Consider the following 15,643-nt stretch of genomic DNA (forward strand, 5'->3'; position numbering starts at 1 on the left):
ATCACACACAAAACACATATTAATAATACTATTGTGTCTGCTTCCATGAAATTTGAAAGTTGAAAAGCCTTATTTATACATCTAAAAACTGAAGGTTTAAAAATGTTAAACAGGTCTTGTGTAACTTTAACTCTTTTAGGTTATACAGTATAATTTGGATAAGATACAATTATCTGAATAAACTATCTGAATATTAAATCAATTCAGATCATTTAAATATTTTGCAAAAATATTTAAATCAATTGTATTTAATAGTTGTAGCTATATTATGAAAGTTTAATAAAGAAAAACTTTTTAAAGTCAGCAATAAGGCTTGTGTGTGTTATGTTACAGACAGACAGCCAAATGTTTTTTAAACAAGATAGTTCATTAATAACTAAAATTGAATCTTTTAAACTCACAGTGATATCGAGGTCTGGTGTGCGGAGTCTGAAATTGAATCTTTTGGCTAAAATCTGATTAGTTTCAGTGACGTGTCCAGAAACAGAGAGCATCAGTGCTGTCTGGTCCATCAGATGGTCCTTATAAATCTCATATCGTAGGGACCATTCCATAGTCTGCACTACAAAGAGAAGAAAAATACTAAATGAATATCAGGGATTTTCATCACTTAATATGATGCCATTACTGATTTTAGAGCAGTTTTATGGTCTCAACTTCTATCATTGCTCACTCTCATTAGCCTTGAGCTCAACACATATCTGGTCCTTTTTCAACAGGTCCCTGCAGACTCCTGTGTAGTTCATGACAGACACTTGGGTGTAAAGGGTGATGGTGCGAGATGAGCCGCAGTTATTCTTCAGAATGACAGAAATCACAGCATCCTGGCCCACACATGGCCCCTCCCCCTGCATGCTGATGTCAAGAGCTACATCACCAGCAGAAGAGGATGAAGAAGATCCAGAAGATGAAGATAATGAAGAACGCTTAGCACCATAGCGACAGGCAGTTTCCACGGCAAGCCGCTCCTCTTTTGTACCTGATTAATGTGGTAAAAGAAACAGTTAATGTACGAGACACAGTCAAAACAACAAAGTTTTTCTAAATGTAACATTAAATTATAACTATAAAAATAGCCACATTGTATAAATCTTTGGTGTCCCCAGAGTACATTATGTGAAGTTTTAACTCAAAATACCATATAGATAATTTATTATAACATGATAACTTTGTAGGTGGGAGCAAAAATGTGCCTTTTTTTGGGTGTGTCCTTTTAAAATGCAAATGAGCTGATGAAATGCCAGTGTTGGGTGTAACTAGTTACTAAGTAATTAGTTACTGTAATTTAATTACTTTTCCCTTGAAAAAGTAAAGTAAGGGATTACTCTTATTTTTCTTGTAATCTAATTACAGTTACTTCTGATGTAACTAAATACTATAATACAATAGTGGATTTAACATGGTTTTAGTTTACAATTTTCATTATAAACTGGTTGATTATTAGCATTGATATTAATGAGATGTTGGCTGTTTATTAATACTTAATAGCACATATTAATGCCTGATTCTGCAAAACCTTATTCCTTATCCTTAACCCTCCCCATTTCTACCAGTACTTAAAATGAACAACTTCTTTATTATTAATAAACAGTAGTTGGAGTATATTAAGGCAAAAGTAGTTAAAAGTTAGTTAATAGAGAGAATTGGACCCTAAAGTGGGACCAGAATAATTGATGTATTTTTATATATTATTTTTTCGAGCCATTTCAAGCCTATTCTTGTATCATGTACTAATAGGATTTAGAAAGTAATTAGTAAGTAATTAAATACTTTTTGGAGAGAGTAATTTGTAAAGTAATCTAATTACATGATTGAAGATGTAATTAGTAACTAGTAATTAATTACTTTTTTTGAGTAGCTTACCCAACACTGTGAAATGCAAACACTGATCACCATGATGGTGGTTTGTTGAAGTTGAATCTCAATTGTGTTGTCAATTATTTTCTCTCTCTCTCTCTCTCTCTCTCTCTCTCTCTCTCTCTCTCTCTCTCTCTCTCTTTGTGCACTAAATAGCAGTGCTGTGGTGGGCGGTATAATTATAATAAGATCACCTTATGACATCACAAGGGGAGCCAAATTTAAATTACCTATTTTTTTCACATGCCTTTAGAGAATGGTTTACCAAAACTAAGTTACTGGGTTATTGGGAACCCAAATGTAGCACTTAAAGGGATAGTTCGGCCAAAAACGATATTAAACCCATGATTTACTCACCCCCAAGCTGTCCGAGTTGCATATATGTCCATCGTTTTTCAGACAAACACATTTTCGGATATTTTAGAAAATATTTTAGATCTTTCTGTCTGAAAAACGATGGACACATGCAACTCGGACAGCTTGAGGGTGAGTAAATCATGGGTTTAATATCGTTTTTGGCCGAACTATCCCTTTAAACATGGAAAAAGTCATATTTTCATGATATGTTCCCTTTAAAGACAAATTAAACTTGAAAATTACACATGCAGAGCGATGTCATAATAACATTTAGGTTTTAGTTACACTGTAGTCCCATACGGCAAAAAAAAATTATTTCTTTGGCCAAAAAGTATGTTTTAAATATATGCGAAATACATTTTGTAGAAAGTAAAGCTTAATAAAATATATTTTTGAATTTGAAAATAAATGTTGTTTAACCATATATTGACATATATTTTAAAATGTATTTCAGGGGCAACAAATACATTTCTAATCCAGTCAAGATGACGCGCAGTGAGCTCTTTTATACGGCTTTTGTTATTGTGGGATAAAATACCTTGACTAACCCATCCGTAGTAAGTATTGTAGAAAGAAATAATAAATATCAAAGTGTCTTTGTCACCTTCTGGGTATTTATAAAGGTGTGTTATGTCCACACGTGCGTCTGAGCCCACAGCTTTGGTGCTTATGCAGTGACCCACTGCGCTTTTGTCCACGCGAAACTCTGAGAAACTTCCATCTGATCTGCGCCGCCAGAAGATCTGATCACTGTTCACCTGTAGCATCATTCATACTTGTTCAATAACACAGTCATCACTAGATGGCACTGTGGCATTAGTCCATCAGTTATCATCAAGTGAACGGAGCAACATACCTCAGCAAAGACGAAGGGGGTGTCATATTTGTGGAAGACCTCCCCGCTACGGACTGCGGCAACAGAGGTGGGGCCGCAGCGATAGAAACCCTGACTGGTCTCCTGAGGAGTCGCGTCAACCACCTGCCAACCTCCAAAACCAGCTGGAAGGTCCGGCCGAGCCATCCAGGCCTCATTCCACACGTGAAAGTTCCTACAAAACCACAAAAGGTATGGGATAAAAATTGGGGGTAGAAAAGGTTTTGATTCTGATGTGTGATAAATGAATAAGCCTACCAAATTGAGTCACGGTTAAGGTGCTTAATCTCTTTTAGTGTCTCATCTAAATAAACATCTGTTGTTAAGGAAGCATCAGTGTCATGAGCAGAGCTGAAGTTTGAGACGGGACGTGTAGGAATACCAAAACACCTCAACACTGAGAGAGAGAAAAACAAATCTATTATGAGATTTATGATGATCACGTCAGGTATCTAATAATTAATTTAGCATTGTTCCAGTAAATGTTAAGTGACATCTGATTCATCACAGCTGATTATTTTATGTAATTTGTAAATTTGTATCTTACGTGAGTTTGTGACCCCTGCGAAAACCCAGCACTGTCCATATTTGACAGGTACTCCTTTACTTTCGTGGTACTGTTTCAGAATAGCACTGCTGCCACTCCAGGCTGTTGGAGAAACACCGCCATCATAGCTGTTCTCCCATTTACCCTCCACAACACCATGGTCATCATTGGCATTAACCTGCCACAGTGACAAAACACTTTGTTATAAAAATAAAGGTGCATTTTTGGCTGAATGGTTCCACAAAAATCCATTAAGAATTTTTCTGTTTCACAAAAGTTTCTTAAGTGGGTGTGCACACCAAAGTGTTTTTAATTGTTTCCAATGGAAGCGCAGTGTGTTTTTTTCCACATTTTTCAACTCTTGGTGTTCAGCGCTGAGCACAGAAAAAAACGGCAACCGTCGGCGCTCAGCGCTGAACGCCCAGAGTTGAAAAATGTTTAACTTTGCAGGGTGTCCCGCAGCACTTTTCAGTTCGGGCGGCCCACCTAGGCTGGGAAACCCTACCGCCTCATCTACTTCATAAAAAAAATAGCTGCAAAAAAGGTCATCAAATGCATCTTCACATCGCGAGCGGGCACCCGCGCCACGCGGCCGAAATGAGAAAGATGTGGTCCGGACCGCCACTGTCTGGAGGATAACTAGCCAGTTGATAAAACATCTCAGAGAATAGCACGGACACACTTTACAGCGCAAGCGTGCACGCGCGCCACACGGCCGAAATGAGATAAAGACGTGGTCACACTCCTTTAAGATAATGTAATTAATAGTGGGAAATAATCAGTTTTTAAAATTTTTCACTATCTATCATCGTTCGCCAGATGTTCTACAACATCTGCTTTAGTTTGTGTTTATTAACCCTTTAGTTTCACTTCATCACGCAGCTATTCCCGTTAGAGGTAAAAACATTTAATTCATTATAATTAACAATCTAGTATGTGTTCATTTTCTGTCATAGTTTCTTCAAAATTAAGTTTTATTTGAGTGTTTTAAGAAAAGTATTTTAATTTTTATCATAACGCGTTACGCCCCGGCCCTTTGATTGCCACGCCCCCGGAACCGCACCATACCCCAGAGTGAGAAGGGGAGCGGACTTTTCAGGCGAGTCGAAGTACTCCCAAAAGTGCTATTACGCCATAAAATATAGTTCCTCTTTTAAATCCGCTTAGAAAAGCGCTACGTTTTATTTTGTAACATTTTTTAACACATTTTCAGTGGGAAACCCTGCTTTGTGTAATATGCTTAGCTCATTAATGTCACTTCTCACTTTGCCATCCAATCACAGTGGAAGACCCTACTGAAAAATCCAGCAAAGACCAGCATAAGCTAGTAGCTGGTTTTAGCTGGTTTAAGGTGGCAGTAGCTGGTCTAAGCTGGTCCTCCCAGCCTGGCAAAGCTGGTGGGTCAGCTGGTCTTCCAGCCTGACCAGCTAAGTTCAGCTAAACCAGCTTAAAAAGTGACCAAAACACAGCTAGACCAGCTTGCTACACCAGCAATATCAGCTAAAACCAAGCTGGGAGACCAGCTAAATCCAGCTCACCAGCTTATGCTGGTCTTATTGTGCGTTCACACCAGCCACGTTTGAGGCATCAAATTTGCGTCTACCTAGTTTGCCGTTTGAACATTTTGAGTTTACTCGCTTCAAATTCTAGTCAACGAAACATTCACGCGGAAATTCGCGTCATGGGTGGGGCTTCTGCGAATCTGTTCGCTTCCTGTAATCACGTCACTAGTAGAGCATGCTCCTGATTGGTTGACGCAGTGCATTTTCCGCCAAAGTTTAAATTTTTTAACTCGCGCGTTTCCCAAGGCAATGCTCAATTCGCGCCATTCGCGCAAACGAGACGGAATCGCATCAGCGCGTCTTCACATCAATGTAACATTAAAATCACTCGCCTTTTCCTCGGCTGGTGTGAACGCAGCATTAGCTGGATTTTTCAGTAGGGGAGGGTTGGGACAAATATCACATCAACCAACCGGTGCACTGTTCAACGACTGATAAACAAAGCAGAAGTATCAGCAACCAAAGCGCTTAGCTTATAAAATACAGCCACTGTCAGCGCCCGTCTGGTGTTTTTAGCCTCGTTTAAATGTCTTGGTGCACACGCCCCCTTAGAAAATTGTAAGAGAGAAATGTTTTTTTTTTTAAGATCATTTGACTGAATAGCTCTTTGAGGAACCCAACTACATTCAATAGACTACACATCATCTTCACAATGCTCATAAATTGATTATTTAGTAGAACAGATAAAATGATAAACAAAAAGAATTTTGTAAGTCTTCTAAACTAGTACTATATATAGCATGAAAAATCTGAATGTTGGTATAGATTCACCATTGCAGACACGACTCTAGCAACATTAATGGGGTCTCCCCATCCTGAGCAGGGTGCAGCACTTCTCTCCAGCACAAAGAAACATGCCTCCACGATCCCTGCATCAAACTAAAAGAGCAAATATAGCGAAAATAAATTGATTGTTTTGAGGACATGAGATTAGATTTGTAGATTATTGCAGTGATTGGTTCAAATTGATGTTAACTTATGTGCTGTTGGTTTTATGGCTCAGATGTATAAAGTGAGGTAGAAGGAACTTAACATTTGTGTTAAAGAAATGAAGCTCTTACAAGGCCAAAGTTCCAGGTTCTGGAACCGATCTAGGCTGCGTTCCCCGAAACCTTCTTAGCTCTACGTCGTTCTTAAGTTGTACCTTAAGCTGTACCTTATCGTTAATACGTGTTTCCCGAAACGTTCTTAGTTACGTATCACTTCTGTAAGTCGTTCGTTCGGAAGGTTGGTCTGGAGCAATCTTAGCTATACCTTATCCCACTTGACTCCGCTAGGGGCCATGACTGTGATAAAAGCTTGTGTAGATTGCAGTCTATATAACTAAATATCTGTTTAAAAAAAAGTTGAAGTACACTCCGTGTCAAATTAGGCATTTTTTATTTATTTAAAGAATAAAACATTCACATAATTAGACATTATTACACTGATGGTTGTTAGATTTTTTTTTATTTTTTTCCAAAGGAACATCAGCTGTGAACTATTATTACAGGCTAAAGAAACTATTAAAAAAAAGATTTTGGGTGGAGGAGTTGGTGAAACTATGGCAGGCAGCTATACAGCGAATCTTACTATTTTATTTGTGCATTTCATATCCGTTAAATCTTTAGTTTACTGGCTATTTTAGCTGCAAATAAAACAAATCAAGTTAAAAAAAATTGCATGCCACACGGGAGCACATTCATCACGAAATCATAATTGTTGATTTTCCTATATATTATTATTTATGTTAATTCGACTTTTCATAGAAGTTTTTTTTAATTTTTTATAACTTTGAGGCAACTGCATGCAATATTCTTTATAAACATTAAAAAGAAAATGCTCCACTTGATTATTGCTTGTATAAGGTCAACAAATTTTCCACATTAAAACTAATCAAAGCTTAAACCTAAAACAATCATACTATATATTTATATATCATATAATATATATTTTATGTTATATTTAAGGTTAACAGACAGGCGCGGCTCCAGAAATGCTTCCATTAAGCGTTATCCGCATTGTAAACGCGCTGCTTGCGCAGTGTCCAAACACATAAACGCGTGAACTAATGAACAACAATTTGTTTTTCTATATTTTAAGTGTAATGCCAAGCCAGGTGACTTGCACGACCCACCTTATTTCCCTGTGCAACGCATTTATTGGGAACCCCTAATATAAATTATCCTTTAAAGTGAAGGAATAATGGATGCATTGAAGCAGTTTATGCATTATACTTTTGGACATGAAGTTGCGAGTTTTGCATGGGTTTGATATAAAATAAAATATACAAGGTTTATATTTAGTTGTTTGCAATTTGAAATATTTTATAACAGATATTCCTAATAAATGTAACTTGAACTATTTCTGAAATGTTTCTTTAATAAATAACACCGCTCTCTGATAACGCAGCGAAGTACCTATTACATAAAGTGAACAATTGATTGTCGAGCAATCGATATCAACCTATTCAGCACCATCGCCATGGACAGCACCTGGTAACGTCGTACGTAAGAAAGTATACCTTAAGAAACCCGCTAAGGTACAGTTCGGGAAACACGCCTAGAAAAGGTAAACCTGTAGTTAAGGTTTAACTTAGGAGTCTTCGTAGCGCGCTAAGGGACAACGTTGTTGGGAAACGCAGCCCTGACTTTTAGTACCATAGTAGATATTGCCCATGTCATTCAGCACATACTCCATCCTCTGTCCATCATCTTCCAGGTACACTGAGTCGTCTGATAAAGAGTTTTATGGGAAGTGATTAGTTAACTTATGCATAGTGTTGGATAAACTGATCATGTAATGATTCAAGATGGTCAAACTGACTGATTTAAGATTGCTCACTTTATATTTGAAGCCATATCTGTCATACCTTTACACCAGGGGTTAAACAGCATGTAAATGTTGTTGTCAGGTGTGTATGGTGAAGTGGATTTTCCTTCCGGGCAATTTGTGACAACAGTGAGTTTGTACAGTCCAATACAAGCGTTTGGAAGGGAATAAACTGACAGTTTCAGTCTGTTTTTTGTCTGTTCGACAATCTTGGCCTCCCAGGAATCTCTCTTGAATTCTGTCACAAGTGGAACGGTCACAAAACTGTGCTTGTGTGCTGGTGAGACGTCACCTGCAAAACACGCACAATAACAAGACATGATGATGCTGAGGGTTTACATTTTTGCATTTGACTGACACTTACCGGTGTATCCAAAGTGACTTACAGCAGTGGTTCTCAGTCCGGGGCCCCCAGGGGGGCCGCGAGATGGTGCCAGGGGGGCCCCAGTTTTATGACATTTTATAAAATACACAGAATTCATGATAAATGAACGGTATTAAACCTAATAAAAATAAGGCTACTAACCAACAGCACTACTTTGTATAACTTAATATGTTTTGTTTAATTAAAAAAAAAACTTTTAGAACAGTTTTTGTCATAAATTTTCTTTGGGCGGGCCGAGAAGGAATGCATCATACACAAGGTGGGCCGCACGCGGAAAAAGTTTGAGAACCACTGACTTACAGTACAGTACAGTGCATTCAATCTATTCAATCATAGTATTAATATGTATGTTTGGGTTCGAACCCATGACCTTTGCATTGTTAACACATTGCAACTGAACAACCCGAACCAACTGAACAACGAAATTTTATTAAATGTTATTGTAGCCCTTTACAAATGTGCGCTCATCCTATAAAAATGCTGGGTTATTTTCAACCCAGCGTTGGGTCAAAAAGGGACAAACCCGTTGGGTTATAATTTAAACTATGCTGGGTTGTTTTATCCCATTGTTGGGTTTGTCACTTTTTGACCATATGATGGGTTGAAATTTTTTTAGAGTATGCATGTACTGTATTAGTCTACTGTTGCTATGTACTTTTTACCTTATTTATTTATTTGTCAGTTAAGTTGTAGTTAAGTTGGATTAGTTTAAGTGATCCAAACACAGGCGAGCAGCACTAAATACAGGTGTCAAGGTCCAAAATGTTTTTTTTAAGGGATTACATAAAGGGACCATTTAAAATGTCCGCCAAAAAAAAATCAATTCATACTACACACTCCAAACAGACGGGGGCAGTATACCTCCAGAAAGTGAGTTGGTCTATTTTAATTTAGCAGCTGCAAATTTAGCAGCATATATCAAGTTTGATTTACATTAGCAACTAAGTTATCATTAGTCACAAAAAAAAACATTCAGTCACAAAAAAAACATTCGGTCTCATTAAAATTGCAATGTTTTCCGCTACGTTTCGTGCGTCCATTTGGTGTTCATTATCATCGAAGACATTTCAAGCTTCTTAGCTAATGTTACATTTTAGCATCGGCTTGGTAGATAACGGGTGAAAACCGGATCGGATCTGTGGGTAGAGCTAACTATTAAACGCTAACAGCTAAGGATGCGCGATAATTTGCATGCGATAGTCATTGAGCTTCTCGTCAGTGAAGCCGGTTTCTTGATTAAAAGTGAATCGCCACCAGCTGCTTTCAGATGGAGCCACATTTACTGCACAAAGCCGTAGTTCATGTACAAATTGAGCATAGGTTATCCCAATGCCTATTATAAGTGAACTTCTAGCGAAATACTAACAGCATCTTACTTACCAATCGAAAATAAATGATGTCATTTCGGAGTCGAACCTCATTTCTTTCATGTCCATTAGTTGTCTCCAGCGATGAAAAGCAGTGCCAGTATTTACTCTGGTTCGGTTCCTTTATTTATCATATTTTATTTGTGATTCCGAGCGCGTTGTTGTGGAATGGTTGTGGTAGTGGTAAATGTCTCTTGCTTCAGCCATTCTTCCGCTTTCTTCCCTGAACTGAAATGCGTCCGAAAACCCTATTGCAAGGCAGGAAGGCATCAAGGCATGTCCGAATCCATGGCTGTCCGAATTGCATTTCTCTGAGCTGCCTTCATGCCTCTTAAGTCAACAAGTCAGCTGCCTTAGTTTTCGGATGCAGCGGTAGTAGTAGAGGGCTGTACACATGCGACTTATTCGTGTATTGCAGTTTGGTTATGTGCGTGGCCCGCATACCGCCTCCCATGGTCGAAACTGGTATTACAACACCAGTCGGGCTGTAGCTAGTAATTTAGAATGCTAATTCAGATTGATATTTCTGCAGCACTATACCTTGTCATTTTTTTAATGACATCTTTGCCCTTATTTCTTCTCATTCTTTTGATGCGTGTAGCTAATTTTTTAAAATCTTTTACCTCAATTATTACAAATGGCACCTACATACAGTAGGCTACAGTTGTCAGACATAAATGTGCTCTCGTTGTATTTGTAGTGTATGTGTTAATGGGGACATATATCATGAAAATCAGACTTTTTCCATATTTAAGAGCTAAAATTAGGGTCCTCAGTGCTTCTAGAAAATGTGAAAAAGATCAACCCAGTAACTTAGTTTTGGTAAACCATTTTCTGCAAGCATGTGAAATATGTAATTGAAATTTGGCTCCCTTTGTGATGTCAGAAGGGGATAATCAAGCCCTTTAATCTGCACTATCCAACCATGGCACTGCCATTTAGTGCAGAGATCAGCTGAGGACCCAAAAACGGCACATTTTGCTTACACCTACAAATTGGCAATTTTACATTTTAAAAAAGTCTTGTGAAATGTCCCCTTTAATGCACCTGTCAATGCAGATTATGCACAGGTTTAACTTTATTAATGAAAACAGATGAATAAAAACAGAAAACTTACCAAGTCTAAGCTCCAGAAGAATTTGGTCTGTATTGGTATTAAAAGGTCGGGACAGCTGGATGCACATATGAAAGCATTGTCCTCTACGGATGATGAGGTTATCGCTATGGAAACGGTCTGTGTGATGCTCCAGACGATTTGCTCCTTTTCTGGATCTGAAGAGATCAATAGAATGCACCTGCAGAACTGTGCCTGGAAAAATAAAAATAGATAAATTAAAAATTGAACAGGCTGGATGGGGGCTGAACAGAAAGGTCTGAAGATTTCTGTAAATACTTCTTAAACAGTCTGAAGAAAGTTTTGAAAGCGATGTGCGTTTTAAGTCTTGCTCTATGTGTTGTCATGACAGGTGAAGTTTGACTTTTAAGTTTATAATATAAGAGGTTACTGAAGAACAATAAGGCTATCGGTTTAAAAGATATCCATAATGTATGTCAGGTATTTTCCATGTTTTTTGAAAAACACTTTGGAAAAGGGAGTCGGGCCGACTACCAAAACACACTTGTAGCCAATCAGCACTAAGGGGCGTGTCTACTAACTGACATTATTGCCCGTGTTGCGTATGTGTGGGACGGGTCCATCAAATGAAGGTTCAGATTCTATTGGGGTAGGGGCGTGTTTGTTTAGGTGATTTTAAATGTCAACTTTGGCTTTAAGAGATCATGGACCCCTACTTTAAGTGCTATAATTTAGACGCCAGTGCTTCTATCAACCTAGAAAATGTGTAAAAGATCAACCCAGTAACTTAGTTTTGGTAAACCAATCTCTGCAAGCATCTGAAAAAATAGGTCACTGAAATTTGTCTCCCCTTATGATGTCAGAAGGGGATAGTACCACCTCTTAATCTGCACTATCCAACCACGGCACTGCCATTTAGTGCAGAGATCAGCTCATGTGCATTTTAAAGGACACACCCAAAAACACATTTCTTTTCAGACCTACAAAGTGCTAATGTTAACATGCTATAATAAATTACCTATATGATATTTTGAGCTAAAACTTCACATACGTACACTGGGGACACCAAAGATTTATTTTACATCTTATAAAAGCGCTGTGAAATGTAAGTAGTGGATGTAAATGAACTTACCATTCACATTTGTTGCCCTGAGAGAGAGAGAGAGAGAGAGAGAGAGAGAGAGAGAGGGGAACAAAGAGAATCAGATTAATGAAAGCATCTAAACATGTATTATATTCTGATATCTTAAGTCTTAGAAAAAAACCTCAGGCTAGAAACTAAATAGATCAAATTTTATCAACTAAATGGTATAAACCAGCCAAAATGTTTATTGCATTTAGCCTCTCTGTCTTCAGTGTTATCTTGTTAAAGTGTTGAATTTAGATACCCAGAAGGAAAAGTTTTAAAAGGTTGTTATAAGGGCTTTATTATTAAATAATTTTTCCTGAAGACTGTATAATAGTATACATGGGCACCACGTTGGAGACCACTGCTATAGCGTGTGTGTGAATACAAAATGTTATTTACTGTAGTCATAAATAAGTGTTATATATGTATATTTTCTCTTTCTCTAGGTTCAGTATTAATTCTATTAACTAAGAGTTTGGAAATCTAAAAGTACATTAAATTCCTTTATGTGATTCTATATGAAATCACCATTAAAAGCTTTAGATAAATGTTTTGACACAATGCCATTGATGTTTGTAGAATCAGAAAAAACTATACAATATCAAGAAATATCATATATCATATTTTAAATGATTACTTACATGTTTACAGTTTTTCTTCTTTAATGCTTGAATTCATATAGCTGGTGAAAAACGATCAGATATTCCTCTCTTCTGAAAGCTGGTATATATTCTCTCTCTGTATATTTAAATCTCCACCCCATTCCCAGCTCATGATGAGTCTCAAGTACTTAGTGTTTAGTGTTTGGATGAGTAGCACAGGTTAATTGTAACATCATAATGCATGTGGACCTCAAGCTGCATGTGACCAACAAACATTTAACAGGATTAATGAGATTACAACACAGTCATGACATCTGAAGTTCTGCCTCATTAAAACAATAAAGTCAAATGTTGGTGTCATTACTCTAAACTGTTAAGTGGATCTGTCATGGACATTGTTTTAATGTATAAGCAGAACAGCACGTTTTCAGAAGGAATGGAGCACATGAATGAGCTTCAGACACAAAAAACACACACATAAGCTTTTAATAATTATATAAACAAAATGCTTTTTCATCCTTCAGACCAGGGTTTCCCAAATTGGGTTTTTCGCTGGGAATTGCAGGTGGTTCGTCAGTTGATGAAATGAAATCAATTACTTATAAATTATAAAATGTAAAGTAATAATTATAAAATAAACATGTTATAAGAAATATATATTTTATTTGTGTAATATGCCATCTGTCATATGATCATTACACAACACTACAATGCATCAGAAAACTGAGAACTCATGCAAAATAGATGTTTTATATATCAATAAAGAAAATAACTTGATGAATGTCCAATAACAGGTATAAATAACCATGTAAATACTACGGAAAAAACTTTAAATCAGATAAAAAACATTTTTGAACATGCAAAATGTGCATTTAAATTATTAAATATTTACTTAAAATGTTAGGGGGTAATTCAAGTAAATAATTTAGGTCAAGAAGGTTTGACAAAAAGTTTGAAAACACCTGAATTAGACCAGACATGATTACTAATGCATGTTTAATATATAAATTGAAATATTTCAATAAGGTTTCATGACATCAGATTTTCCAATAAACTTTTGTTATATTGTCAATCCTGGCTTGGCTGAGAGTCTGACTTCGAGTCCTTGAGTCTGAGAAGATGAATACAAAATACCTGAATGGTTTTAGTAGCATTTTTAGTGAATTAAACTCTTCAGATTATTTCTACATTATTATGTTTTTATTATTGTTATGGACCCTTTTATAGTGGCCTGTCAGAATAAACTGTTACACTGCAATAAAAAGATTTTCTTACTTAGTATTTTTGTCTTGTTTTCAGTAAAACATATCTACAAATTCTTAAATTAAGATGTATTTTCTTGATGAGCAAAATGACCCGAGAAAATAGGTCTAGTTTTTAGACAAAAATATAAACTTTAAGTAAATTAGTGCTTAAAACAAGCAAAAAAATCAGCCAATGGAATCAGAAAAAAATCTTGAAATATGTTAACTTTTCAATAAACATTTAAAAAAAATGTTTTTTTTTCATAAACTGGCAGTTTTTTTGCTTGTTTTAAGCACTTATTCGCTTACATTTTATATTTTTTGTCTAAAAACTAGACTTATTTTCCTAGGTCATTTTGCTCATCAAGAAAATACATCTTTATTTAAGATTTTTTATTGAAAACAAGACAAAAATACTAAGTAAGAAAGTCATTTTATTGCATTTTATTGCAATAATTTTTGCAGTGTAGGTCTCTTACATAAATCCAATGATGATTAGTATTTGACAATGCAAGATCATGTAAAGTGACACACACAAATATGATTTCTCAGTCTTAAGCCTGCAGTTGACGTCACATGAATCACTGTTAAATTTATCAGACAAACAGGTGAATTAATGTGTCAGTGTTATTCCACCAATCCCATCACTTTAATGTATCTGTTTACAGAATCTTGAACAGAAATGAATCATGAAGATGGCATGTGTAACTTCACTAAATGAGTCGTTCGTTACTAATAAATAGTAATACTTTAGTGTGAAAGAATGCAGCATTTTATCAAATCAACATGTATTTTTATGCTACTTTAACCTAAAAAATTAAGTCAAACAACTTCAACTAGTTTTTATAATTTATGCCAACTATCCACAGGTCAAAACTTAAAATAGTAGACTGAATTGACTTGTTTTTACTTTATGCTGCATTTTTTTTACAGTAAGCATAACTTCACATCATTGGACTATAATGTAATATTTATTTTTTTGTGTATTTTGAATTAAAACTGTGATATATTTCAATCTTTTTTTTTAAATATTCTGGATTCATGAAACAAGCATAAAACATGAAGGAAAAGCAAAGTTTAAATATCTTTATCACAAAAAGCTTATGACACCAGATATTCTTCATAGACTTAAATGAGTTAAAAGTTTAGTTGAATAAAATTATTTAATTAGGCATTTTCTACTTCACATATTTGATATAACTAGTTTTCAATGTAATGCACAAAAAATAATGTCAGGTTTTTTACAAAAAAGTTTATCATTGTCATTCAATTTGTCCCCAACTACACTTGCCATTTAAATAAAAAAAATTAAATGAAATAAAATATTTTACCCATAGCGAATTGTTGTGATGTCAAATATCTAGATCATTTGTAAATCCACAAATATTTTTCAAAATATTTTTCTTGCTTTGTAAAAGGATTTTGTAAATTGATGTTGGTTTGGTTTTATTTTTATTGGTTCATTATCTGGTATTGATTAAACTGTAAGACTGTGTGGGAAAACATTGTAGGCATGTGCTTTCAGTAATCATTTCATCATGGAGAGTTAAACCTTTTCTTACCGAAAGCTCAGATGTATTAAAACTTTTGTGTTAGATTTTCTGTGATTATACAAAATGGGAAATATTCTGTTTTTGTTTGTAAATTTTGCAGACCTTTGAGATTGTATGTAACATATTGTGCTGAAGTCTTCACTGTTAACCCAGAAATTGTCTTTACTCAAACAATCAAAGCAAAATCATTAATATTTTCTGTTTTGAAGCCAAAGCTTAAAAATTTTAGTTGATTTAACTGTTAACCTTACAAAATCTATTAAACTAAAACATTCAAGTA

The 15,643-nt window shown here is 35.7% G+C and overlaps 1 protein-coding gene across 1 annotated transcript; it reads right to left on the minus strand.

Moving 5' to 3' along the window:
• Window positions 1–126: 126 nt before the first annotated feature.
• LOC129430400 (protein-glutamine gamma-glutamyltransferase K) lies at window positions 127–15,145 on the minus strand. Its single transcript, XM_073874841.1, has 13 exons — window positions 15,142–15,145; window positions 10,878–11,165; window positions 8,049–8,300; window positions 7,817–7,911; window positions 6,259–6,288; window positions 5,969–6,076; window positions 3,636–3,813; window positions 3,347–3,485; window positions 3,071–3,263; window positions 2,819–2,972; window positions 674–979; window positions 402–562; window positions 127–132 (listed from the first exon to the last, which is right to left on the minus strand). The coding sequence occupies exons 1-13, from the start codon at window positions 15,143–15,145 to the stop codon at window positions 127–129; spliced, it is 1,914 nt and encodes a 637-aa protein (XP_073730942.1).
• Between the last annotated feature and the right edge of the window lie 498 nt (window positions 15,146–15,643).

This window comes from Misgurnus anguillicaudatus, chromosome 13, assembly GCF_027580225.2.
Source record: "Misgurnus anguillicaudatus chromosome 13, ASM2758022v2, whole genome shotgun sequence".
In the NCBI taxonomy this organism is placed as follows: Eukaryota; Metazoa; Chordata; class Actinopteri; order Cypriniformes; family Cobitidae; genus Misgurnus; species Misgurnus anguillicaudatus.

Bases quoted from the DNA above. Each gene is read 5' to 3' on its own strand.
- LOC129430400 (XM_073874841.1), bottom strand. The intron at 3,486-3,635 runs GTAAGATACAAA...TCTCTCTCTCAG, and splicing joins CGCAGGGGTCACAAACTCAC to TGTTGAGGTGTTTTGGTATT. The intron at 2,973-3,070 runs GTATGTTGCTCC...ATGATGCTACAG, and splicing joins CCCCCTTCGTCTTTGCTGAG to GTGAACAGTGATCAGATCTT.